Source organism: Meriones unguiculatus, chromosome 6 (assembly GCF_030254825.1).
Source record: "Meriones unguiculatus strain TT.TT164.6M chromosome 6, Bangor_MerUng_6.1, whole genome shotgun sequence".
Classification (NCBI taxonomy): Eukaryota; Metazoa; Chordata; class Mammalia; order Rodentia; family Muridae; genus Meriones; species Meriones unguiculatus.
Genome location: NC_083354.1, coordinates 95,383,179 through 95,409,698, shown reverse-complemented (window position 1 = coordinate 95,409,698; position 26,520 = coordinate 95,383,179). Strand labels below are relative to the sequence as shown.

The following is a 26,520-nucleotide window of genomic DNA, read 5'->3' as shown; positions in this document are numbered from 1 at the left end:
TCTTTGCATTTTACCTTACCACTCAATCCTTGGAAATCACTTACTGAATTACTAGGTGGTCAGTCAGCTGTTGGTTCTTCCCTTCATTTGTGGGTATTTTGCAGTCTAAGCTATGTACACACCCCACTCTCGGAGCTTATGAGAGCCTTACTTCTGCACCCTACAGGTGTGACAAAGCCTGGTTCGGTTTGGTCCGTCTTGCCTGATGTGGGTGGTACTTGACTTCATATCATTTTGTTTCCACAGTTGGGAATTGCCTAAGCAATCACACCCTTCAAAGGGCTAAGAGTACCAGTTGTGTTTATGTTACTGGCCTTTTAAAGCTTTTTTTTTTTTTGAGACAGCCTGGTAACAATGTAGACAGGCTCCCTTCAAACTCAGAGATCTCCCTGCTTCTGGCTACGGGGATTAAAGATCTGTGCCACCATTCCCAGTGCCAGTTAAGAGTGGCCTTTCTATCTTCCCAGGCCAATTTCATTAGAAGAGATACAGTTCAAATTTTAAGGTCAGACATGTTTGCCCTTACTTTCTAAAAGAAAGTACAAGTGTTACAGAACCCACCTGGGTGATTTCCCAGTTATCTACAAAAGATGGAACTTAATTCTAACATCTCCAAAATATTTTAGTTTAGCATATGATAATTTTTAAAGATACTTTACCCCTCCCTCTTTTTTTGAAGTGGGATGCTAAGTTTTTGAAATCCAGTGAATGTGTTAAACTTACAGCACATCTCAGTTTAGCCTCATTTGAAGTGTCCCATGCCCACATTTGGCTATCCTATTAGACAGTATAGGTACATGATAATAGTCATTACGTGAAGAAAGCCAACTGGCCACTCCTAAAGTGGTATTAGGTTGGCATATTTGACTTCTCCAAGGTCTGACAAAAATCTCTGCATGCTCATACCACCTTAAACAAGTTCATAGTAACTGATACCATAAAGAACAGTCTTGGTATTTTAATCTGCAATGAGAAGTGTACCAGTCATTCTCTCCCTTGAGGCAAATCTGCCTGAGAAGCCAAATTAGGAGCAGCCGGTTTACTCATTGAGCAAGGATTCTGAGCAAAGGACACAAGTTTCCCCATGCATGCATCTCCCTATGGAGACGGATTCCTGCTCATACCATAGCTTGATTGGCAACTCCATTAGATCTGTTACTTCCTTCAGCCCTTTTTCTGTTGCACTTGCCTAGGCAGGCTGCACTTTGTCCCCTGCTTGTTTTCAAGTTAATAACACAAAGGTTTAGCTTTCCTGTTTCAGCTTCTCAAAAAGATCCCTTTGGTGGTACTCCCAAACCCATCAGAAGTTTGTTTTCTTACAGCTATGTGGGAATTACCTGTAGCCTTCCCCACTGCTTCTCTGACCTATTTTCCTTGACAGTTGGGTTTGTTTTTTTTTTAAAGAATCTGAGGAAACATTTACGTCACATTTTTTTTTTTAAGTAAGCAAATTCTGCACAGAGTAGTTCAGAATCCATGGCATTTCAATATAAATTAGACACTTAAAGAATTTTTAAGGATGTAGCAGCCATTTGGGAATCTGGGCCCAGTGTTGAAAGGGTGGGTTGAGTGAGTCTGATTTAGGGGTGACAAAAGGTTTTAACAAGTCCTACCTTAACAAATCTGGTTCCTCATTAACACTGCACTCTAAACATAATGGGTTGTAATGAGCCTCTATTTTTTTATAATAATATTATTATTATTTTGCCCTTTGCAAACCTGGAAAACTACCCTGTCCCCGAGGTGTAGCTTAGAGGTGCTGGTATCCCTTCACTGCCGTGAAAATGGTCTTTCTACAACACTTGTTTGATGTTTATGTTTCCTATTTAAGACTTAAAAGTTGTCACAAACATGTCTTAAAGGCAGTGATTGCCAATAGAGACCAGTAACTAATGTATTCATACTGCTTGTACAGAAATGCAAACTAGTTATCCCACCTTTAATGTGTATTTGCACCATAACTTAGTGTGAGATTTGGTCTGCAGCCATTCCATATTAAGAACCTGCGTGGCACTGGGAAGACCCCCAAGGGCACACGGTCTTCAGGAGGAATAGCCACCACTTTGGGGCAACACAGGGATGAGCTCACAGCAATATACAAGATCTCTGTTTTCAGTGTGCACTGTGTAGGGTGGTTGTAAATCGAGTCGTCAGTTAACGATTACTGTGGAATTGCTATGTGCCCTTTAGCTATCAGATTGTCAATAAGAAATTTACTGGAAGTGATTTGCTAGTGCTGAAGTTGTATAGTAAATGTTTGGTTCCTGTTGTATGCAGAACATGGCACTGGGTGTTAACATTTTAGAGAGCATTAGAAGTCAGGGTCTGACTTTTAATTGTCTTGATGAAATAAAAATGTGTGGAAAGTGTTTGTAATTAGTTTTCAGAACTGTATAGGAAGGGTAATGCTGGGGTATTGTTTGAGAGACCAACTTAATGAACTAATACCATTCTTATCTCTTAACATCTAAGTCACTTACCATTCAAATTTGATTATAAAATACAATTTCAAGAATTCAAAATGATACTTGGAGTAAAAGACTAACTTTGTCAATTACATTTTAAACTTTTATGCCTATGATTTTTAAGTTATCCTGGAATCCATCTTTAGAATCTGGTAGGATCAAGAGGAAAGAAAAACACCATTATTTTTTTCAATATTCAGCCTCTTGTTAGCTCTTAACTTAAAATTGAAACCTGCTGACTTAGTCATTGTGGCTTTCAGTAGTCTGTTACAAGAAATTCCATCTTGTACTTATCGTTAAACTGTGTGTATGTGCATGTGTGAGTGCGTGCATGTAAAACAAATTTGAAGTATTTCTTGTTTGGACATGTAAAAAAATTTCAGGAAACTATAATGGCATCACAGTTCTTTTATCGTATCTAAAATTTATAAAAATTATAAAGTTTTGAAGGAAACATCAAAGTCTACCTGTCAGTTTACTTCAGGTGCTGTAGCACAGGACAGCGAACTGGCTGAAAAGGAGTCTGATGAGGTGTCAGGCTGGCTGGGTTCCAGAAGCTTCCTTCCCAGTTTGCAGACCTGCTGGCTTCTAGCTTACCCTCACACGGCCAATAAGAACGGGTTAATTTTCTTACTCCTAGAACAACGCAAATCCCATCTTGGGTCTCTGTTAATTGGGCATAACTACCACCCAAAGGACCGACTCCTCTGGTTAGGGCCTGGTATAAGAAGGATATTACACAAATATGCATGTATTAATTGCTGAAAGCTAGGTATAGGACTATAGCACACTGGTAGAGCTCTTGTCTGCCATGCAAAAGGTTCTGGGTTCCATCACACAAAGCAGATATTAACAGAAAAGTCAATTTTCCATCTAAGATTGGAAGGGGCTTAAAGTTTGCTATTATAGTGGACACAGGTAACTGGGCTTTATACAGAGGATTTGTGTGTCACAGTGGATGCCAGGTTTACAAAGCTGAACTTCAGGAAGCATGGGGTGAAATTCAGCCATCCTGTGAGCTTGCACTTGCTCTTGGTTTGTTTTCTTCCCTCCAACTCAGCTTCTCCTTAGGAAGCAGGAGTGTTTGAGTTTTAGGTACTGTGTCCACACTATGGCAGATCTGAGTTCAAGTCCTTCAGCAAGGTATCTGTTACTTGAGTGGCTTCCTGACCTCTACAGTATTTGCTGAATAAAGCCGAATGGATAGTAAATTCTAAATAAGTATTTTTGCTGAGTTGTTTCCTCATGACACCCTTAAGGTGCTAAGTACTGCATACTCCTGAGGTTTCCCATCCAGATTTCTGGAATATGAATGTGGTTAACATTCTGCTCTGTACATACCGGTTAAGCTCTGTGGCCAACATCAGTATTTCAGAATGACTTCCCAGCTGTACTTGAGGTCTTTCTCTTGCCTTTAAGACACTGGTTTTTAATATAAAATTCTCTGAAATGTGAACTTTTTACTGTTTAAAAAGCATCCAGTAAATAAACAGGGATGGCTATTGGGCAACAATGATAGGCATGTTTGGTAAAAACCTTATGATGAAAAGTGGCCTTTGTCCTAAATTGTGGCTTTTCATCATCAAGTAATCAAAGCTCACTTGCTTTGAGATAGAACGTGCTATATAGACTATCCTAAAATTTATAAAAATTATAAAGTTTTGAAGGAAACATCAAAGTCTACCTGTCACTTTACTTCCTCCTCCCCTTCCACCCAAAAAAATATTAAAACTGTGCCCACATTCTGCGCCACCTAACTTTTGTAAGGCAGAGTTTGAGAACTTCAGCTGAGAAACAACTCTTAGTCCTGGAGTGAACTGACAGCTTCCTTGGGAACAGTACAAGATACTGGGTTCTTACTTGAGGATGGTGGTTTTTGTTTTTGTTTTGTTTTTCTGTGTTACTCAAGAGCACCACTAAGACAGTGAAGCCCTGGCTTACCTTACAGGATTTCCGGGACTGTCCAATAAGAACCTGGAAACAGGCCCGAGAGAGGAGCTCAGAATGATGGAAAGAAAGAAAACACAGACATGGAGCCATAGTAATGGATGAAGGTGCATGACAAATCCCATGATAACCTCTTTTAGCCTTTTTGGCCAAGGTTAAATGTAGAAATGTTGGACTAGTCTGTCACAAAACTAAGTTTCCTTTTGCCTGGCAACCCCACAGCTGAGTAAGCTAGGTAAGCTACTAAAAGATGAAGCCCTGCTTTTTGAGACGGGTCTCAGTGGCTCCAGAATAAGGTAACGTGGCCAAGATCATGTGGGTCTCCCAAGTCCACTCCTGTGACTCACACTTTCTGTCTCTATGAAACTGTCCCAACAGTACTACGAGGTACAAAGTTCATCAGCTTTATGTTGGGTGGGAGGCCTCCTGGAGGTTTTCCTGTGTTAAAACCAGTCTAAGAGGAAGAGGGAATGACACATAACATTCCTTAAAGACACATTCTTTGACTGTATCTGCTTAAAGATGCATTATAAATTATCAAGAGGCAGCATGTCAACACAAAGAATGTTAGCTATAAAGACAAAGACAGGAGGTAATTATACAAATAAGTAATAGAGTCAAGAGAAATTTCAACAGCTTGCTTTATTTTAAAACAGAAACTTTCATATATTGGAATACTAACCAAATTCAATACTGATAAATTTCTTAGGTCAAAATATGTGGTCAGACGCCTTTTTTGAATCTCATAAAAAAGTTTTCAAACCATATAAAACATTTGGAAATAATATACATCAACAACACACCACGATTTAAACTAAACAAGCTATGAAAAATAGCTCAATCTTTGTTAAGATTTAGAATACATATTTTCAATAACTTAAAATATCTATCTACACTTCCCATCTCTTAAACTTTCCTGGGAAGGACCACTCATCTCTAGATTTAAATAATACAGATATTTACTCATGGTAAGAGATTCTGACATGAAAATAGTTTAGTCTACCAGAAACACAACAATCATGAAAACTTACTAAGTACTTTAAATTATAACAAGTCCTTCCAAAACCCAGGAAATAAAGGCAGTTTTCTACTTTCAGTAACACCTAAGGTTTATCTACATAATGCAATTCATTGGCTGAGCAATGATAAATAGCTTAAAAGGGATTTTTTTCACCTATACAGTAATGTTTCATTAAGAAAGATAGTTTGACCAATGTTTTAAAATTATAGATTCAATTATGCTGACATTGCCAGAAGTATTGTGCTGGCCAGTTGCACTTCAGCTTGACACAAGCGAAGAGTTATCTGAAAGGAAGTGAACCTCAATCGAGAAAGTGCCTCCCTAAGAGCTGGCTTTCGGGCTGGAGAAATGGCTCAGCCATTAAATGCTAGGCTCACAACCAAAAAATATAAGATCTGGCTGTAAGGCATTATTTGGTTGTTTGTTTTTCCAGACAGGGTTTCCCTGTATAGCCCTGGCTAACCTGGACTCACTTTATAGATCAGGCTGGCCTTGAACTCAGAAATCCACCTATCTCTGCCACCCTGAGTACTGGGATTAAAGGCGTGTGCCACAAGCCAGGCTGTAAGGCACTTTCTTAATTAGCAGTTGATGAGGAGGGCCCAGCCCATTGTGGCTGGTACCATCCCTGGGCTAGAGGTCCTCGATCCTATAAGAAAGCAGGCTGTGCAATCCAGTAAGCAGCACCCCTCCATGGCCTCTGCATCAGCTCTTGTCTCCAGGATCCAGCCCTGCTTAGTTCCTGCACTCACTGCTTTTGATGATGATATGGAACTTTGAGTGAAATAAACCTTTTCCTCCTCAAGTTGCTTTTGATCATGGTCTTTCATCATGGCTACAGGAACTGTAACTAAGACAACTGTTGCAGGTTTTTAGGTTTTGGTATTTGGTTTTTCTAGACAGGGTTTCTTTGTGTAGCCTTTGTTGTCCCGGACTCGCTTTGTAGACCAAGTTGGCCTCAAACTCCCATCGATCCACCTGCCTCTGCCTCCCTGAGTGCTGGGATTACAGGCGAGCGCCACCACGCCCAGCAAAATTGTTGATTTAGCAATAAAATCATCTTTTTGAGGACACTCATTAAACTTAAAACATTCTGCTCTTACTTAAATGATATAATTCAATTTGATTTGTTATTACTTGAGAAGTACATCTGCTTCCCAGTATTGGGTGGCAATGAGGTTTAAGCAGCCTTACTGGTCCTCACTTCCCTCTAAGAGAAATGAATACAGAGATTCAGCAGTAAACGTCTTCTGTTGCTTATGTAAACTCAGCTACAGGGAAAAAAGTGAGAATATAGTGAAGTCCTACTGAAGGCATTCCTATCTCATATGTCCTCTACTAACAGGGCGGCCTGGCGGCCCATCGCTGACCAGGAAACCCTTAGTGATGCCATTCATTATACATTTCCGTACTGTTTTATATCCAAATATGTATGTATAAGATGTTTGCACAGACATTAGTGTTAACTGGAAATGCATAACAATATCCAAATAGCCTGTCTGTGTTCCAGGCTATTAGATGAACCCTGGCTACCTAGTAAAAGCATGTCATCATACATGTGTGTTCCGGAGAGCCAACCAACTTCTGGTGCTTCCACTACTTCTCGCTCCTCTAATTCCCCTAAGAAGGAGGCCAATGAATACTACAGCCAGGAATTTACTAAATACTCTATTAGCCAAACTCAGCTCTGCAGCCAACAGGTGAACCAGGAGTCTCTGAACTCACTGTCCATTAGCAGTCTGGAACGTTTTCAATTAAAGCCTTCATTTTCCCTGTAGACTTCAATATATGTGGGCCAAACTGGAAAAGAAAAGGAAAAACACAAAGCACGGACCATGTCAGCAGGTATGTTCACACAAACAGCAGGCAGAAAGGACTCCAGGAGATGTGGCCCACACCTTCCAAGGCCATGCCAGATCTCACCAGGAAAACTCACAGATACCCCAGAGAGAAAATGATCCTGTCTTATTTTGTATAAACCTTTTAAAATTTGAATTTAAACACAATATACTGTCATAATGAAAGTTTTATTAGACTGAATTTCACTTCATTATACTTAAATACAAGTAAAACCCTGCAGGAAAAATTTACCATTGGGAACCTCTATGCTGAAACCCAAGGTTAAAGACTCTGCTTTTTTTCACTTTGGCTTCTCAGTAGGTTTTGGGTTTCCAAACAAACAAACCTTTACAGTGAAAAGAATAGATGCCACCCATGATGGCACAGTGGCACAAGTACTGCAATGGCAGCACTAGAGGTAGAGGCAGTGAAGCTCAGGATTCACTCCAGCCTTGCTACATACTTCAGCTAAGTAAGTTCAGTCTGGATTTTGTGAGACCCTATCCCCAACAAACAAAAGAGCTGTCCTTTCCTTCCCAGAGAGATACAATCTCCATATAGGTACAGAGCAGGTCCCACTGCACCCTGTAAGGGACACGGCTTGCTTGGGAGACTTAAATAGGAACCTCCACCTAATGTGCTAATACTCACCAGGACCGGCTCTGCGGTGGTCTCTGACTCTGGCTTTGGACCTCTTTCAACCTCATCGTACCGATAAGCAAACTTCTTTTTCAGAGCCTCTGCTATGATGGTAGCAGGGTCAGTACTATCCACTGGCCTACACTTTACATCTTTCTCTGACCTTTAAGAGAGGAACAGAAACCAAAGGTTATTATGCAGATGTCCTTCCCAGAGGTTCTCTGTGGACAAGTTACTCAGTGACCTAGCGACTGTTAGTAGCAGGAGGGAGACCTAGACCTTAGACTTCAACATGAGAGTACACAGTCAGATAAAGGGCCACTTAAGGACAGTCAGGGCTGCATCTTCCAGAAGTGTCCAGTCCCTCCAGGAGAGGGTTCACAGCATGCTTTGAACTGACCGAGTGAGTACTCACAACATTTCACATGGGGCTACTAAGATGGCTCAAGAAGTAAAGGAGTGGCCAAGCCTGGTGGCCTTTAATCCCAGCACTCTGGAGGCAGAAGCAGGTGGATCTCTGTGTTCAAGGCCAGCCTGGTCTACAAAGCAAGTCCAAGACAGCTAGGACTCTGCGACATAGAGAAACCCTGTCTTGAAAAACAAACAAAAAACAAGTAAAGATGCCCACCAATGACCTGCATTCAATCCCCAGAACTCATATCGAAGGTATAAACCAACTCCCACAAGTTGTCCTTTGACTTCCCCACACACATATGGAACCTTTTCTTAACATTGGTACCCCTTTTTTAAAGAAAAGAGTTTACAGTATGGCGGTGGTGGCACATCCCTTTAATCCTGGTACTCAGGAGGCAGAAGCTGGTGGATCTGCCTGAGTTTGAAGCCAGCCTGCTCCAAGACAAGCAGGACTACACAGAGAAACCCTATCTGGAGAAAAGAAAAAAAAAAGGGGGGGGGGCGTTCACAAGAGGATGCTACTTGGTGGGATTGGGAAACTTGCCTAGAGTAGCCTGCCCTTGGCTGTTGAGTATGGATAAGCTGCTGAAGCTGCAGATCTTTCTTGAAGGGAAAATGGTTTAGCACTAAGGTTATAAACATTTGAGACTCTTAGTAATCTGGCTCTATAAGATATAGGGAAGCATAGTAGTCTGGCTCTATAAGATATAGGGAAGCTTAGTACTCTGGCTCTGTAAGATATAGAGAAGCAAGAACAGAGCTGAGCACCTCACCTCTTGACAGACCGTAGCTTCACACTGCTCATGTCTTTAAGGATCTCTAGCATATTTGGCATGTCAGGCTTCTTTGGGTGACTCTTAGCCAGAGTCTTTCCATTTCCAGCACTGAGTCTTTGCTCTCTTCGCTCTTTAATCAGATCAAGAGCTGACATACTTTGGTGGATCAGAGGAGGGGGGGGAGGGGGAGGAGGGGGAGGAGGAGGAGGGGGTGGTACTACAGTAACAGATGTGGAAGAATCTAAGCAACCTGCAGAAGAAACAAAGAAACATAAACATAATCTTTCTGTAAATAAGCAAGATCACTTTCTAAAAACAAAAGTAGGTGACAGGCTTCTGTATTCCTAAAAGCAGTATCTTTAAAAAGAATATCGGCTCTATAAGGAAAATGCAGTTCAGTTACTCTTAAGAAATGTCTGAAGCTGAATCAAAGCCACCCAATGGAAAAGTCCCATTCAAATGAATAAAGGTGTTTTTGAGATTTTAGACACCCCTGTTTCTGGTAGACAGCATAATCACTCCTAGAAAAATATAAAGCAGTCTATACTCGTAAACATCTATAAGTCCTATCACAAAGACATATCATACAAGCTGTGTATTTTTATACATGCCTATAATCCTATAAAGTTTATAATCCTTTAAACCCTATAAAGCACTTGGGAGACCAAAGCAAGAGGATCACACCAAGTTCAAGGCCAACCTGAACTACATAATGAATTCCAGGTCAGTCAGAGATGCAGAGAAAAATCTTGTCTCGCAAGCCAGTGGACATTTAATTTTCAAACAAAAAAGTAATTAAGTGTTAAAGAAATAAAATATCTAAAATTCACTTTTTTTTTTTTTTTTTGCCTAGCTCAAAGTTACTTTCTCTGCTGCAGAACTATACTGATGATGGCTTGTGGCAACAGTTATGTGGCAAGAGTTTTACTGGAAGTATTCAGACTAGAACAAACATCTCAACAAACACCAAAGTTATCTCCTATTTATGGTAGTTTTCCTAGTTTACCAGCAGAGGGCGGTAAAGAAAGAGGTTCCAAGTTAACAGAAAAGCCAAAACTTGACATGCAAAGCAACCATCTATGCAGATCCCTGGGACCACCCCTCACCTTCTAGTTCCCAGTGCCCAAAGCACCTTTACCCGTCATGCATGAGCAATACGATTCAGACATTGGGCAGTTAAGGATCTTGCTAGGACTGTGAAAGAACAGGAAAAACAACCACTCTCCGCCCAGTGCCCAAAGCACCTTTACCCGTCACGCATGAGCAAAACGATTCAGACATTGAGCAGTTAAGGGTCTTGCTAGGACTGTGAAAGAACAGGAAAAACAACCACTCTCCAACAGACTGGCACACTAATTACACCAATAGTATTAGATTAGAAGTCCTAAACTTGGTCTCTACTTTGGACAAGAGGAAAAGAATGGTCATTAGGTACCTGCTATGTGCATTTATTTACTTTCCATACTTAATGGCACAGAGATTTACTAAAACAGGTATTGTTATAACCAATTTAGAGGAGGAAAGGGAGGTGAAATGTCCGACTTTACCTCAGGTCATGCAGGTGTAAATAGCACTTGGCACAAGTCCCCACCCAGAAACCAGTTCCTTTCACAACACAGAAAGCCAAGGAATGTCCTCATGTCCAAGAGAGGTTGTTATCAGGTGGACAGATCTAAGGTTCCCATAAAGCTGCCATTCACAACAGCCCACTTCAAATGCAGGCATTTCAGCACTGACCAACTTGGATTATTCCCTAGTCTTCTCAAACACAAAGTCATCAGGTTCTACACTAGACAACAGAAGAGAAGACTAATAGCTCACGCTGCCCTACCATCCCAATGGCCCATCACAAGCCAATACAGGAGCCACATACCTGTATTGGGACTCTGTTGCTCCTGCAGGGTCACAATCTTGGCAATCTGAGCTCTGAGGGCAGCAAGCTCATTCTCAAGTGCAGAGATCTTCTGCAAGGCCTCCTCACTGGCCAGTGTTGTCTTTGGAGAAGGCTCCTCTTGAGACAAGTTTGGTAAGGAGATGTGCCTGCTTGGGGGCTTGTCCAGGAAAGGAAGGTCATCCTCAAGGGGAGGCTTGGACCTGATCTCTGCCCTGCAAGGCAAACATGAAGGTGGCCATCACAGGACTGTTAACCTGAACAGACACCTACATACTGCTCTTCAGGCTTCCACACGAGCCCGCAGTTTCCAGCTGTGTGCCAGTACTTCCCCACACTCCTTTACTGTCTACAGAGTGTGCTAATCCACCACTGTTAAGAGGCGACACAGGAGCCCACAAAAGCTGCTGGTGGTTTGTGTTCTGTTTCGGCTTCAACTAAAAAAAATCATCTTCCAAATGCAATGTGATCATAACCAACAGAAAGATCAAACCAAGAATATATGAGCCCTTCTCTAGAGGCCAGGCTTCGGCCTTCTAGTACCAGTGTTTCCCACACTTGACAGAACACATCAAACAAAAAATTTACAGGACAATAAAAGCCAACCACAGCCCAGAATCTGAAAGGAAAAGGGAACCATTAATGTCTATTTTCCCTCATACCCATGCTGTAAAAGTCTGAACACTGAAAACACTGCTCCCTGAACTCTGGCCTGACAGTCACAGAGAACACATAAAACCAGAAGAATTCTTCAGAACAGGAGATAATCATAATTCCTGGTATGATGATCACTAATTCACAGTAGCCTGAACTACACAGTAAGTGAGAAGCCAACCTGTGCTACTCAAAACAGAAACAATGATATTGTGCATAGCTTAATGACTGTACTTTCCAGTCTCTCTTGCAGTCTGGGGAACATGTGGCTGAGCAAGCTGAAAAAGTGATAGGCAGTGTTAGTTCACCTCAGCCTTCCTCTCTGTGCAGAGTGAGAGCAGCTCATGTGGCAGGACTGCAGCAAGGCTGTCTCCATGACATTGTCTGGGTGTCAGCTCCAAGCCAGCTATACTTACATGTTTCTGAGACACAAAATGAACTATGGGCAAGAAAAGTGGCAACCACATTAGTCAGATCGCTTTCCTCATACCTTTTTGTCACCTGCAATCAGACTTTGTTTTTGAGGAAGGGTCTCACTGGGCAGCTCTGGCTCATTTAAAAGTCTAGGCAGCCCAGCTTTCAAAGATACTCCTGCCTCTACCCCCAAGTTCTGGGATTACATACCAGCACCACCATGCTATTTCAAACAAACAAATGTTATTAATCACAGGTATTAGTCAAGCCTTTTAGCACTCAATTTAACTTTCACTTAGCATATTGATGTTTTGTTTTTGCTTGAAAGCTGTAAAAATGACTCTTAGCTTTTGGCATTGGAAACAATTAGGTGTTTTGCTCAAATCTCTTTATGATTGGAGAAAGCTAAAATGTTTTGCAAGTTGTTTTTTTACATATAAGATTTGAAACAAAAAAATTTCAAGAATAAATGCCAATTCTACCCCAGTCCTCAGCACCTATAACATGATAGTAGCACATTCTTAAATTTCGGTATGTGTGGGACAGGGAAGTGTTCGGATTCTGATGCCTCAATTACTCCTTCCTTTCTTTACTTTGATACTGAGAAGACCAGATGAGGAAATTTATTTAAAACGTGACTGAAAAATAAAATTCATAGGACCTTCCAGAAGGCTAGACATGATAACACATGCCTGCATCCCAGAACTTGAAGCAATAGTGTACAAGGCTGGCCTGGCCTACACAGTGAAACAGCATCTGAGGGCTGAGGATATAATGTATCTCAGTCATTGAAGTGCTGGTTCTGGATGCACAAAGCCCTGGCTTCAAATCCCAATACTGCATAAAACTAGAGTACAATATGCCTACAACCTCAGCATTCAGCTGGGAGAAGCAGGAGGGGTAGGAGTTCAAAATTATCCTTCATTACATAATAAGTTCAAGGCCAGACTGGACTACATGAGGCCCTGTCTCAAAAAACAAGATGGTCTAGGATGTTAACTGACAGAAAGTACTTGCTGCACAGCCATGTGGACCTAAGTTGATCCCTGGACCCCACGGGAAAAGCTAAGTATGGGTGTACATGCTTATAACTTGAGCACTGTTGAGGCAAAGAAAGATGAGGCCCTGAGCCTCACTGGCCAGGCAGCCTAGCCTAAGCTGAAAGCCCAGGTCCCAGAGAGACCGTCTCAAAAAAAAACAGACAGCACTAGAAAAACACCTGAGCCTGACCTCTGGCCTCCACATTTACATATGCGCATGTATGTCCACTAACATGAACAAGTACTCACTACACAGCACACACATATAAACAAAGTAAGGATTACATTCCTACATGCCTCTACCTGAATTTCATCCTTTCCCTTTTGTTTGACTGAAATCATAAATATAAAAACAAAAAGAAATGTCTACAACATATGTTCAAAAAGCAGAAATCAGCTAACTATGCTGATTTTCTTTAAACTATTTCACCACACCAGCTCTGCTACTGAGATTTCATGTTCTGTCTACTTCTTTTGACTCCTAGATACTCTAAGGTAGAAGAGCCCAGGCTCCTGGGTACAGCACAAGGCAATGAAACTATCTAACTTTAATACTGTGATGGTTTGTTTTATGTCAACTTGATGCAGCTGGAGTCATCTGAGAGGAGGGAACATCACTGAGAAAATGCCTCCAGAACAGTGGTTCTCAACTTTCCTAATGCTGCCAACTATATAATACAGAGCTCATGTTCTGGTGACCCCCAACCAGAAAATTATTTCCATTGCTACTTCATAACTGTAATCGTTACTGTTATGAATTGTAATGTAAATATCTGTACTTTCTGATGGTCTTAGATGACCCCTGAGAAACAATTGTTGGACCTCCAAAGGGGTCATGACCCATAGGTTGAGAATTGCCGCCCCAGATGATCAGGCTGTAAGTAGAGAGGCTTGTAAGGCATTTTCTGAATCAGTGATTAATGGGGGAGGGCCTAACCACTGTGGGTGGTGCCATCCCTGTGCTTGGTGGCCCTGGGTTCTAGGAGAAAGCAGGCTGAACAAGTCATGAGGAACAAGCCAATAAGCAGCATTCTTCCACAGCCTCTGATCAGCTCCTGCCCCAGGTTCCTGCCCTGCTTGAGTCCCTGTCCTAACTTCCTTTGATGACGAGCAATGCAGAAGTGTAAGAAGAATAAACCCTTCCTCCCTAACTTAACTTTTGGTTCATAGTGTTCCATGACAGCAATAGTAACCCTAAGACAATTACTATTCTTCTTTGATTTAAAGAAGCCACTATTTATTTTATTTTGAGACAGGCTCAGGTATCCCAGGCTGACCTTTAAACAAGTTCTGTACTCTGAGAAACAGCCTTCCCATCTGCTTATCTCTGGCTGGCCCTCACCATTCAGCTCTGGCACCCACTTCTCAAAAAGTGCTGTCATCATCATTCAGGGACTTTCTCCAGCTGCTTCCTGGAGCACACTTTACAGTATCAGAAACACTGACTTCCCCTGGGATGTCCTCCAGTACACCAAGAACCTAAAGACTGCTTCTGATCTCTGGCGCTCAGTGAGTGTGATGAACATGTGCGGAATACCTTTCTTAGATTGCCTGCATAGGGAATACTTTGTAAGCTCTCAAATGAATGGAAACATCTTTAACTCTCATTGTTCCCTCATGTAACCCCAAATCATCTTGATACAGTTTGTAAGAAACATTCTCAAGTACACAAATTCTCTATGATCCAATGAAACTATTATCATTACTGTAGTCACCTAACCTATCTTTGATAGTTCTTTCTAGGCCCTTTTACTAGACTGTAACCACCTGAATGGCAGGGAACTCTATGGTTCACAAGGATTTAGGCCAGATGTCCCTGGGAACTTAATAAATACTACCTGATTCTGAAAAATAACTGCTCAGGGGGAGGTGGGGAGGAAGGGTAGGATATCATCAAATCAGGCTCTTCAGGTCATCTCTCAGCACAGCGGACAGTGCACCTCAGCCCTGTAGCCTTGCAAACTGACCTGAGTCTTGTTGAACACTCTCCTTCTTCTGTGGCTATCCATGCAACATCAGCAAAAGATGTCACTACATCCTCTCCTGGACGGATTGAATGCCATTCTGTTGCATGCCTGGTAAGCTGGAAGTGACAAATAGAGAAAAATCCTTTATCGGTAAATTTTAACATGAAATTAAAAACCAAAGAGCTATCTTTAGCCTGTACTAACACCACAAGGGTGGCCCAGTAGCTCCATGGCAGGCTTCCATGGAAGGGCCACCTAGTTTTATCGGATGTTACTAAGACCTGGTTCACAACCTCAGGATTTTAACATTACACAATTTCTGTATCATAATTCTTTTATTTCATTCATCCAAAAGCATACGAAAAAAATTTAGATTCTAAATATTAAAAACCAGTGATTTGCATCTTGAGTGAGGTAACCCAGAAGCAGAAAGACACACATGGTACATACTCACTCATAAGTGGATATTAACCATATAATACAGGATAAACATACTAAAATCTATACTCCTAAAGAAGTAAACAAGGAAGACCCTAAGGAAGATGCTGAATTCTCATACAGAAGGACAAATACGAAAGACTTTGGAAGCAGGAGAAGACAGGGAACAAGACAGGAGCCTTCCACAGAGAGCCTCTCAAAGACTCTATTGATGGAGGTATCGAAGCAGAGACTGAGACTCACAGCCAAACTTTAAGCAAAGTGCAGATAATTTTATGAAAGGAGGAGGAGATAGAAAGACCTGGAGGGGACAGGAGCCCCAAAAGGAGACCAACAGAGGCAATAAAACTAAGCCTTCGGGGCCCTGCAGAGACTGATACCCCAACCAAGGACAATGCATGGAGAGGACCTTAAACCCCAGTTCAGATGTAGCCCATAGACTCAGTAGCCAAGTGGGTTCCCTAATAAGGGGAGCAGGGACTGTCTCTGACATGAAACCAGTGGCTGGCTCTTTGATCACCTCCCCCTATGGCTGCAGCCTTGCCAGGGCACAGAGGAAGACAATGCAGCCAGCCCTGATGAGACCTGATAGGCCAGGGTCAGATGGAAGGGGAGAAAGACCTCACCTATCAGTGGACTAGAGGAGGGGCATAGGGAGAGAAGAGGGAGGGAAGGTGGGATTGGGAGGAGATGAGGGAGGGCAACACAGCCAGGAAAGAAATTGAATAAATGTAATAAATGATAATAATAAAAAAATTAAAAACACTGATTTGGGGCTAAGAATGTGACTTAGTGGTAAGATACTTGCCTGGCATATTTAAGGCCCTGTGCTCTGTAGAACCAACAACAACAAAAAGATACCACTTTTTCCTGAAAAGAGTTAGTGAAATAAATGTGGAAGGACCAAAGTCAATAACCAAGCCCCACCTGTGGTACACGACTAAAATACACTAGTGATGGTGATGGCAAACACTGTCACACCCACTGTGGTACATGACTATAATGCACTAGTGATGGTGATAGTTCATATCTTTATCAACTTGACTGCATTTAGGATTACCCAGAATACTTGGGAAGAAGCAGGTGGATCTCAGTGAGTTCAAGGCCAAACTGGTCTATAAAGTGAGTTCCAGGCCCACCTGGTATACAGTGTGATCCTGTCTTAAACCAAACCAAAACAAAACAAAACACAAACACAAACCAGAAGACACACTTGGTTTAAGTGCGAAGGAAAGACCTGACTTAAGGTAGTGGGAAGGAGGCCAACTGAGTACCAGCACGTTTCTCTATTTTCTGGTTGCAGACAAAGGGCCAATCATCTGATCATCTGAGCACCAAGCCTTCCTGTACAGGATGGACTCCCCCTCTAACTGTAAGCAAAAATAAGCCTTTTCCTCCTTAACCTACTCTGTCAGGTATTTGGCTACAACATGATACGGTTGAAAATAACTTTTTAAAATGCTTTAAATTTCTTGAATTTTAAGTGTATTAAATAGCAAAGTATTAAAGTTTTAACACTATTAAAAAAACAAAGAGCAGAGGAATAGAATTCTCTTGCTGAACAAACATATGGATTAAGGAAAACTTATTCTAAAATGTAGCTGAGGGAGAAAACAATATAACTGAATTAAATTTAGGCTATATTTCACACACTATGTGTCAAAATCAGAAGGTCAATGATTAACAATTTAAATATAAAGTTTCCAAATTAATTTCCTAGAAGTGAAGCTTAGAGATGCTGGGGCGCTAGCTCAGTTGTGGGGTGCTCGCCAAGAACACAGAATACCTAAGTTCAGTTCCCAGTACACCAACAAAATAGAGGAAATAATTCAAAGAGACAAACATGGCAATGCATTTTATAATTGAAGAAAAAGAAGCAAAAAGGCCAAAGATTTCCTCACTAGCACACTCACAGACATGCTGCACTGGGAACTGTCCAATATTCAAACCATCCTTCAGACCCTGGGACTCTGTGTCTTTAGCAGTGTTTTTTGTTTGTTTTTTTTTTTTTTTTTTTTTTTTTTTGGAGGAAGGCTAAATATCCTACAATTTTTATGAAAAAGTAAACTGTCTTAATTTCAAAAGTAGATTTTCTCTGATATATGCTTAACTTCTTACCAGTCTGTACTTGCCTAGAGTGCAGAAAACCCTGGGCTTTATCCCCAACTCCACATAACCTGAGCATGAATGATGGAGGTGGAGGTAAGAGGATCCGAAATTCAAGGTCCACTCAGTTACATACAAAGTCTGAGGCCAGCCTGGGACATGTGACCTTGTCTCAAAAACAAAAAGGAAAAAGGGCAGGAAAGTACAAACTTGAGACAGAGCATGGTGGTGCATGCGCGGTCCTGCCAACACTAGGCAGTAAGGGGAGAAGATCCTGGACTCTAGTACAGTCTTGGCCATACAGTCAGACCTTATTTCAAGTAACAAGGGGCGGGGGGGGGGGGGAGGACAGCCCACATTTAAGGACTCAAGTTGAATTTCAAGGTTTTATAAACAATAATAATTAAGGATCAAACACTTTCTAATTTTGTATCTGAGTTCTATCCCTGAGACTCATATTGTGGAAACAGAAATGACTCTTGAAAACTGTCCTCTAACTTCCACATGCTTTCCAGGAAACATACATGCATGAATGCGAATGCAAACACACACACACAAATACACACATACACACAAGCACACACACAATGCATGCACATGCACACACACAAATAAACAGAATTTTTAAAGTGTAAAAGCAATTGGAGCTATAGCTCAGAGATTAAGAGCACTGGATGCTTTTCCTGAAAATCTGGGTTCAATTCCCAGCATTCACAGGGTAGCTCATACTCATCTGTATCTCTAGTTCCCAGGGGTTTGGATGGCCTATTCTGGCCTCTATGATGCACAGGAACACACAAAACACACATATATGTAACATAAAAATATAAAAATCTCTTGCCAGGTGGTGGTGGTGGTGCATGCCTTTAAAAGCAGGCGGATCTCTGAGGTTGAGGACAGCTTGGTCTACAGAGTGAGTTCCAGAGTGAGTCGCAGGGGGAAAAAAATGTAAAAGCAAAAAACCAAAACTATAACACCTTGTAAGTCTTACTTTGCAATCTTACTTATTAATTATGCTGCACAACTATATCAGTATATGAACGCATGACACACGATCAATGAGATGAAAAAGCAATGCAGCCATCATGATCTGTCTCTAACATCTTGATCTGACATTCTCCCCAATACAAGCTGTTCCCCCACTTAAGCCAATGTCAGTTAAGAGACAAAAGAAAACTGTACTGCTTGAAAGAAACATTCACTGAGTGACATTAGCATGACACAGGAAAGGTGATTTCCAAGACAAGTCAAGGAAGTATAAGTCCAGGTAAAGTGGGCACTGGCAAGGGGGAACGAGGCCAAGTTCTTCAAGCATGATTTAGACATTACTGCCATGGACATGCATAGATGACCATGAGCATGCAGGGATGAGGCAAGATGTCTGAAAACAAAGGACTTACTCTTAATTTGTGGAATGGTCCTGTCCCGTTAAAGCTACTGTTAGTAGAAAAGAAAAAGAAAAATGGAGAGTAGCCACTGTATTTCTAAAGTTTTTAAAAATTGAAAAAAAGTAAGCCAAAACTCAGTAATATCTTAGAAGCTTACCACAACAATCTCAACTAATTTAAAGTATTCTGATAATGTAAAAAAAATCTGATAAAATGGACTTCAACAAAATGCTTAGTGTCCACTCCACGGTGGACTGGCTTCCAGGACACTTTCCTATACATACCAAACATATCAAGCTTGTGCCACTTGCTCTAAAATGGCACACCCGCCATATATTTCAGCCAGTCATCTCTAGATTATCTGTAACACCTAATCATGGCTTAAATACTGGAAGGCTATATACACCCCATACAAGTTCCCCCCCCCAAACATTTCCAATTCTAACCCTGTGTTCATTAAAATACTTGCTTGTTAAATCTCTCTCTAGGAGAATATCAACACCTAATAAGAAGTACAGACTTCAAGTTTGTTAAAGAAAAATGGGCCATTTTCTTTAAGTGGCCATTTTGCTTCCAGTTTTGTAGGTGACTTATGGGGAAATGGAACTTACTACTAGTACAGTTTCAGAACTTTTCCAAAAACCACTCCACAAAATTCAAGAAAGAGTCTGGAACAGAATTATCACAAATAATATTCAAGATTGAATTTACCCAGACACCTGTCAGTTGCAGAAGATGGAATGTACATTACTAACCACCCTGCCATCAACTCCTGCCCAGTTTATCTTAAACTGTATTTGTGATCACCTACATGTGTGTGTTCTTAAGTTTAAAACATAAAATGTTTTAAACATAAAAATAAAACATAAAATATAAAAATATAAAATAAAACATAAAAATGTTTTATTTCCTTCTTAGTTGTGGAAACATAGCATCACTATGTAGCTGGTGCTAGTCTGTTACCCTGAGCCTCCTGCCTCTGCCCTGAAGTGCTGGGATACAGGCCATAGATAACCAGCTGTTCTGGGATACAGGCTGTGAATACCCAGCTCTTCCTGTTTTCACCTCACACAACTCAGAAATTCATAAAAACACAAACCTTCAAAGTTCTTTAGCCCTTCACAGTGATGAACAGACACGATCAATGCAAAGAAGGAAACTTTTGAAACTTTTTTTAGTATTACTTACTTACTGTATGTGTGTGTGTATGTGTGTGTGTGTGTGTGTATGTGTGTGTGTGTGTGTCTTTAACTGTCAGTGTTCACATCAGAGGACAACTTAAAAGAATCACTTTTCTCCTTCTACCATGTGGGTCCCCGGGATCAAACTCATCATGCTTGGCATTTTGCCAAGAAACATCTTTAGGATCAGAATAGCTAAAGAAGGCATAATATTAACCACTCAAAGACCAAATAGGTTTAAGGTCACCTGGGAATTATCACAAGTCTTATCACAGGTTTCCCAAGCTTCCCCTACGCATTTTCAAGGAGGATAAATGTTGAGGATCTGGAATAATCACTTCAGAGGAACTAAAATTAGAAAGACTTTGATGGTCAATCCTCTCTATTCAGCGGTATTAATCGGAGAATGCCTCAAAAACAATTCAGTATTCCCAAAAATACTTTGCCTATTCACGTTACACAAATTACAACAAAAACATGAAAAACAAAAAACACATACCGGAAACTGAACTCTTGGACATTGAATCAGAGGTAAGCTGGTACCAATTTTCCTTACGATACTTCTAGATGAACCGTATGGTTTTCCAGACCAAAGGACCTAAAGAAATGAGGAAAATCAAATATTTACAAATTTCTCAAACTGTTAATACAATACATGGGCCTATTGAGTACATGCTAACATGTAAATCACAGTATCAGAATGTTCTAAATGTTCTAGAAAATAATTTAGTGTTTCTCAAATTAGAATTGAAAGGATAGATAGATAAATAGATACTTGGTATTAAAGCAATAAAGCATCGTATAAGATATCTTATATGACATTCTAAATATAATGTTCTAAATGTTCTCTAGGAAATAAGCTAGTATTTCTCAATTTGGAATTGAAAGGATAGACAGACACTCAGTATTAAGGCAATACAGCGTCAAGTAAGATATTATATAGAATAGTAGCTTGCAACTTTTTTATCTTGTGGGAATATGAGTGTGTGCATGTGTACTGGCTTGCATATGAAGGTTAGAGAACAGCTCTGTGGAGTCTCTTCTCTCTTGCCACCTTCCATGAATTCAGAGGATCAAACTCAGGTAGTCACCCTTGGGCAGCAAGTTCTCTACTTGTGGAGCCATCTCACTAGCCTCAATGATATCCTCTAGCAATCTTAAAATACTATTGTATTGGGAGTATAAACTATTTCCTTACAATTCTACAGAGGAAATGCTATTGTACCTATTCTACCATATTTTCAGGCTTAAAATTTTAAAAAGTTAAAATTTTGGAAATATGAACCACTTTGCTATGGTGATTTTTCAAATTAAATCCCAAATCAGTATGAAGCTTGAGGAATGATTTTGTGATATGAACATTATTTGCTACACAAAAGGGACTGACCAAGCATCCATGGCATAAATCCAGTCACTGTTACCTTGAAGGGCCTTGTCTTCAATTCTTATAAAAACGCTATGTGAGTTAGTAGTTGGCACAAGGAGAATCCCTCTAGTGGGAAAATACACGGTGCACTAGACTATTCTTAAAACTCCATAGACAAAACCCACGCACATAGATGGTAAGTTACTGCAAATTACACCTGGAACATTTCCTTTTCTTATACAGAAAATATACCCATTTGAGTGCTACATTTGAAAGCCTAGACAGAGCAGTAAAAAGCAATTTTGACAGAAAAAAAAATCATACTTCAAATGTTCATATTCAATTATATCTTAATACTTAAATAAACACCTATCAGATAAGTAACAGACACAGTTCCCTTTTTAAGGTCAGCCAAAATTCTAATTTAAAAAATAAAATTATGCTATTACTTTGGTGTAATTATGAATACCAAGTAATTTAATAGAAACTTTAAGACCAGCAGTTGGGTTTCCATTTACTGTAGTGACTATAACACTAACCCAAACTAGACCTCACACCATTCTCAAGGCATATATAGTGTATACATTCACAGAAACAGCTTCACATTCTCAAATTTTAGGAACCAAATTTAATTTAGAATACCAATATGAATGAGTCAGAGTGAGATCTGTGGGGTACCTCAGGCATCTGTCTCAACTTTTTAAAAGTTCTTCTATTATATATGCTCCTGATTTTAATGACTTTTACCTGGAAGATTTCCCAAAAATTCTTTTATAAAAAAAATGAGCACAATTTGGAAATATGGGTCAGCAGACAGATTCAATATTAAAATGTGAACTAAGTTACACAAAGAATTTATGAAACAAAGTTACCTAGGCCTACAGCAAAGTATAAACAAACACTGACAATTATACAGAGGACCATTAGCAGTCTTCATTATGAGAGGGCCAGGAAAAACTTCTGACAGAGGAAACAGTTCTCACAGTTTGTCAGAGCAACAAGAATCACTAGCCAAGAAACAATGCAGGCAGGTCATTGTAATACACAATCACTAACGTAACTTTTTACCTTATACATTTCAATAGGTCTTGACCTTTTAAAGTAAAACCCATAGGGCAATGGTAACCACACCACTCAGTCATTCTTTTCTAATCTATTAGTCACAAGACAAAACTCTACTATGATGTAGGAAAAGCAGAATGCTATTTGTGCATCATAATGTGACAATTACCTTGTCTGAAGTGAGCCTCTCTAGGAAACAACTTCCCACCCAAGGAGGAAAAGGCTCATAAAACAAAATTAGAAAGGACCTGCCCAGGTAGGCCAGTACTTCTGCCAGCTTCCAGCAACCTCAATGGCATCTTCCCTTCTGTTTAACATCAGGAGAGAATGCCAGGCACTTTCAGAAAGAGAAGTGGCCAATGATTCCACTTTTAACTATAAGGAATAAGTAAACTGTTTAGGTTTGCCTACAAAGTTAGAACAGATCGCTTTGTGTCATTATTTTTTAAGCATACACAGTAAACTAACATAATGTTGCTCTTTTGATTCTTGTGAACTGCCCAGTACTTAATATGAGAACACTATAAAGCAAGGGTCTGTATAATAATGACTGGAATATTTAGAACGAGTCACAGATCCACTAGATGATAAGAAATGAGAGGAAAGAACAGCTAACTTCCAGAACATATAATGCTAGGCCCTGATACTTGTTTCTTTTTCTTTTTTTCCCTTTTAAATGCAGCCCTCATAGTGAGGAGAAATTGTAAATGGCTGGGAAGAAACAGTGAGCAGATGGTACTGAAAAGTCACCGTCTGTGCACTAGGAAGCTGTGTGACCTGAGTGCATCTCCTACCCTGACTTATGGTTGAACTGTGATTGTCAGTATACTTGTTTGGAGAAGGGCAGACTCTCTCTAAAAAGAAACCGCCATCTAATTTTTTTTTCAGATATAAGAGTAGGCAAGGAGAAAACTGTCATTACGAGAACATTTGATCTAATTAATAAATAAGACAATTTAGTTTACTTTGGAGAAGAGAAAACTACACATTGGTTTACCTACAAAAACTGCTTACAAATAATCTACATGTATGTGTATTTGTGCATGCCTGTGTCTAGTAATGACAGTCCACAACATTTAGCAACAGTGTTTGGAAGTGATGACAGCAAGGAAAAGACAACAGGAAAGCAAAATTCGTTCTTTTTCACGTCTTTAAATGCTACTGTAGAAGTGTTGACATGTGAAATTAGAATTTGAAGCTGTCATCTGTCCCTGCTCAATAAAGGAATCTATTCCATACTAACCTATATTATTATGTGAAAAAATATTTAGTCAAACAATAAGCTGCATTCTAGAATTTTCTTAAAACTATGATGTAATTTGAGTCTCATATTCCTGAAATTATTTGTAAATTAACATGTGCATGTAACACTGGGTGGTTCCACATCATTAATCACAATTTTTAAGGAGAGTCAACAAATATAAATTTCTAATTCCAAAGAGCCAAGGAAATATAAAGAAATATGCTGATACGCAACCACCCAGCTACAGATACTGTAACATACCATATACATATGTACAATAGTGGAATCCATAACGAAAGAGTAAGTTTCTCTCAATTCTCCCAGCCACACACACTCTTCTACTCTTCCTCCAAAGCGCAAAACGATAACAAAGGAATAATTAACATGTATTAATAGACTATAATACAAATTACATATTGCCTGGAACTTTTCCAACATAAATTGCTGGGACCAGTTCCATCATATTTAAACCCAGGCATGGTGGTTCACACTCTAATACTGTTACTCTGGAGACTGAGACAGGGGAATCTTGAGTTCATGTCTACCATGGGCTAGATAGTTAAGACTGTCTCAAAAAGTCTAAATATAAACAAAATTTTGAAATTTTTACTTAATGGCAAACATATAGGACAGAGAAAAATTCAAACATTATAAAATGTTTTAAGTACAAACAAATGTTAAAGTATGGCTAGTGAGATGGATCAGCAGGCAAAAAGACTAGCTCAGCCTGTGCCCTGAATTCAATACCCAGAACCCACACTGATTCCTCTAAATTAAACTTTAAATTTTTTATATTTATTTTTGTATGTGTTCATGTATTTAGGCATGGGATAGGCTTGCAGGAGTTACTGCAAGAAGACTTGCAAAACTTTCTTCCACTATATGTGTTCCAAGGATAGAACTCAGGTCATCAGGCTTGGCACTAAATGTCTTTATCTGCTGAGTTATCTTGCTACCTGGGCTGGGGTCTGTCTCTCTCTTTCCTTTCATTTTTCCAATTAGAGTTATCCTCTAATTTAAATACACTTGTTGTGGTGTACACACACATACACACACACACACACACACACACACACGCGCGCGCGCGCGCGCGCGCACGCAAGTACACACACACACGTTAAAAATGTTGAGCGGCTGGAGAGATGACTCAGCAGTTAAGTGGATTGGCTGTTCTTCCAGGGCACCTGGGTTTAATTCCCAACATTCACATGGAGGCTCACAAACAACAGTCTCTAACTCCAATTCTGGGGGATCTGGTACCCTCTTCTCGTCTCCTTGGTACCAAGCACAAAGTGATGCACATGCAGGCACATGTGCTTACAAAACATCTATACATACAAAACAAAATATTACACATACACAAAAAAAGTAGAGCCAAGCATTATGGCACACACTTTTTAATCCCAGTAGTCAAGGGAAGCAAAAGCAAGATCTCTTATGAGTTCAAGGCCAGCCTGGTCTACATTGTTCCAGAGCAGTAAAGTTATACAGTGAGACCCTGTCTTTAAAAAAAAAAAAAAAAAGCAAAGTGGATGGCAGTGAAAAACAGACAGCACAGCCAACAGCAGCAGCATAAAGACTTAGCTTTAAAAGCAGTATCATTATCCTTTACACTTCTACGTTCTCATCCACAAATTGGGCACTATTTCATGAGCCTGTATTAAGAGAGTTAAGGTATTCCTAAGGTTTTCTTCTCTTCTATAAGTACCAAAATACACCAGAAAGAGGAAGAATTATGGAATCACAACTGGGCTCAAGCTCCGGTAACTAGACAAGGCAGCAAGGCTGCAGAGCTCAGTTTCTCATCTGTAAGGAGGAATGGTCTGAATGTTCAGACTATGTAAAAGCCATGGGCACTGAGTACAGGCATACTAAACTAATTGTGGATGGCTGTTAGAGCACTGCTGATATCAACGGCAAAACACAGAGCTCAATCAGGCCTTGTGATACGGCATGTAGTCCTAATCCCTCAGAAGGCTAAGGGAGCACAACTGCACACTCAAGACCAGCCTGAGCAACCGTGAGACAAAATCTTAAAACAATCTAAAGGGATGGGGAGCTGGTGGTGTAATGGCTCAACAGTTAAAGGGGCTTGCCCAAGATTGGCAAACGAGTGAACAGACTCAGAAAGTTACCCTGTGACTTCAAACATGTGCCATAGTGTACACCCATAAACAGCATACTCATGCACACAGTATTTTTTTTCAAGGAGCTAGGAGATAGAGATGTATGTCAGAGATAGAACACATGCCTAGCATTTATTATGCCCAAGGTTCAATGTCCGATATCCCAAATGAATACAAACACACAACAGCCAGCATGAGGCTCAGCAGGTAAAGAACTTGGTGCCAAGCCTGGTGCCTTGAGTTCCATCCTTAAACCTATGTAATAGAAGAACTGAGTCCTGCAAGTCTTTTGTGCTTGAACACATGCACATTAAATTGTTAAAAAGCGAGGAAGCAGATAACACAGATAAAGGATGAGGACAGTTTGGGCTTCTAGGACACCTTCAAGCATACTATCAAGCTAACCACCTGATCCTAGTTTCACTGTATATGTGTCAGTCCTTTCTTTATTCCCTTGATGCCCCTATCCAGAGTGACACTAAGGTTAACTACACTGGCAATATTCTTACCAGCCTGGCCTACACATTAAAATAGATTAATAGA

General features: G+C 40.3%; 1 protein-coding gene across 2 annotated transcripts in view; it reads right to left on the bottom strand.

Annotated features, from left to right (window-relative positions):
• Positions 1-5,035: 5,035 nt before the first annotated feature.
• Positions 5,036-26,520, bottom strand: part of Mtfr1 (mitochondrial fission regulator 1) — a 29,154-nt gene continuing 7,669 nt past the window's right edge. Inside the window, exons 2-9 of one of the 2 annotated variants that reach the window (XM_060385744.1) lie at positions 20,680-20,778; positions 19,012-19,048; positions 18,453-18,517; positions 15,068-15,183; positions 10,975-11,207; positions 9,099-9,351; positions 7,924-8,074; positions 5,036-7,233 (exon numbers count right to left, since the gene is read on the bottom strand). In XM_060385744.1, coding sequence (XP_060241727.1) covers positions 7,165-7,233; positions 7,924-8,074; positions 9,099-9,351; positions 10,975-11,207; positions 15,068-15,183; positions 18,453-18,473 — 843 coding nt within the window. In that variant the 5' untranslated portion in view covers positions 18,474-18,517; positions 19,012-19,048; positions 20,680-20,778 and the 3' untranslated portion in view covers positions 5,036-7,164. The remainder of the gene's footprint in view (positions 7,234-7,923; positions 8,075-9,098; positions 9,352-10,974; positions 11,208-15,067; positions 15,184-18,452; positions 18,518-19,011; positions 19,049-20,679; positions 20,779-26,520) is intronic. The other variant, XM_021658892.2, reaches the window with a different exon arrangement.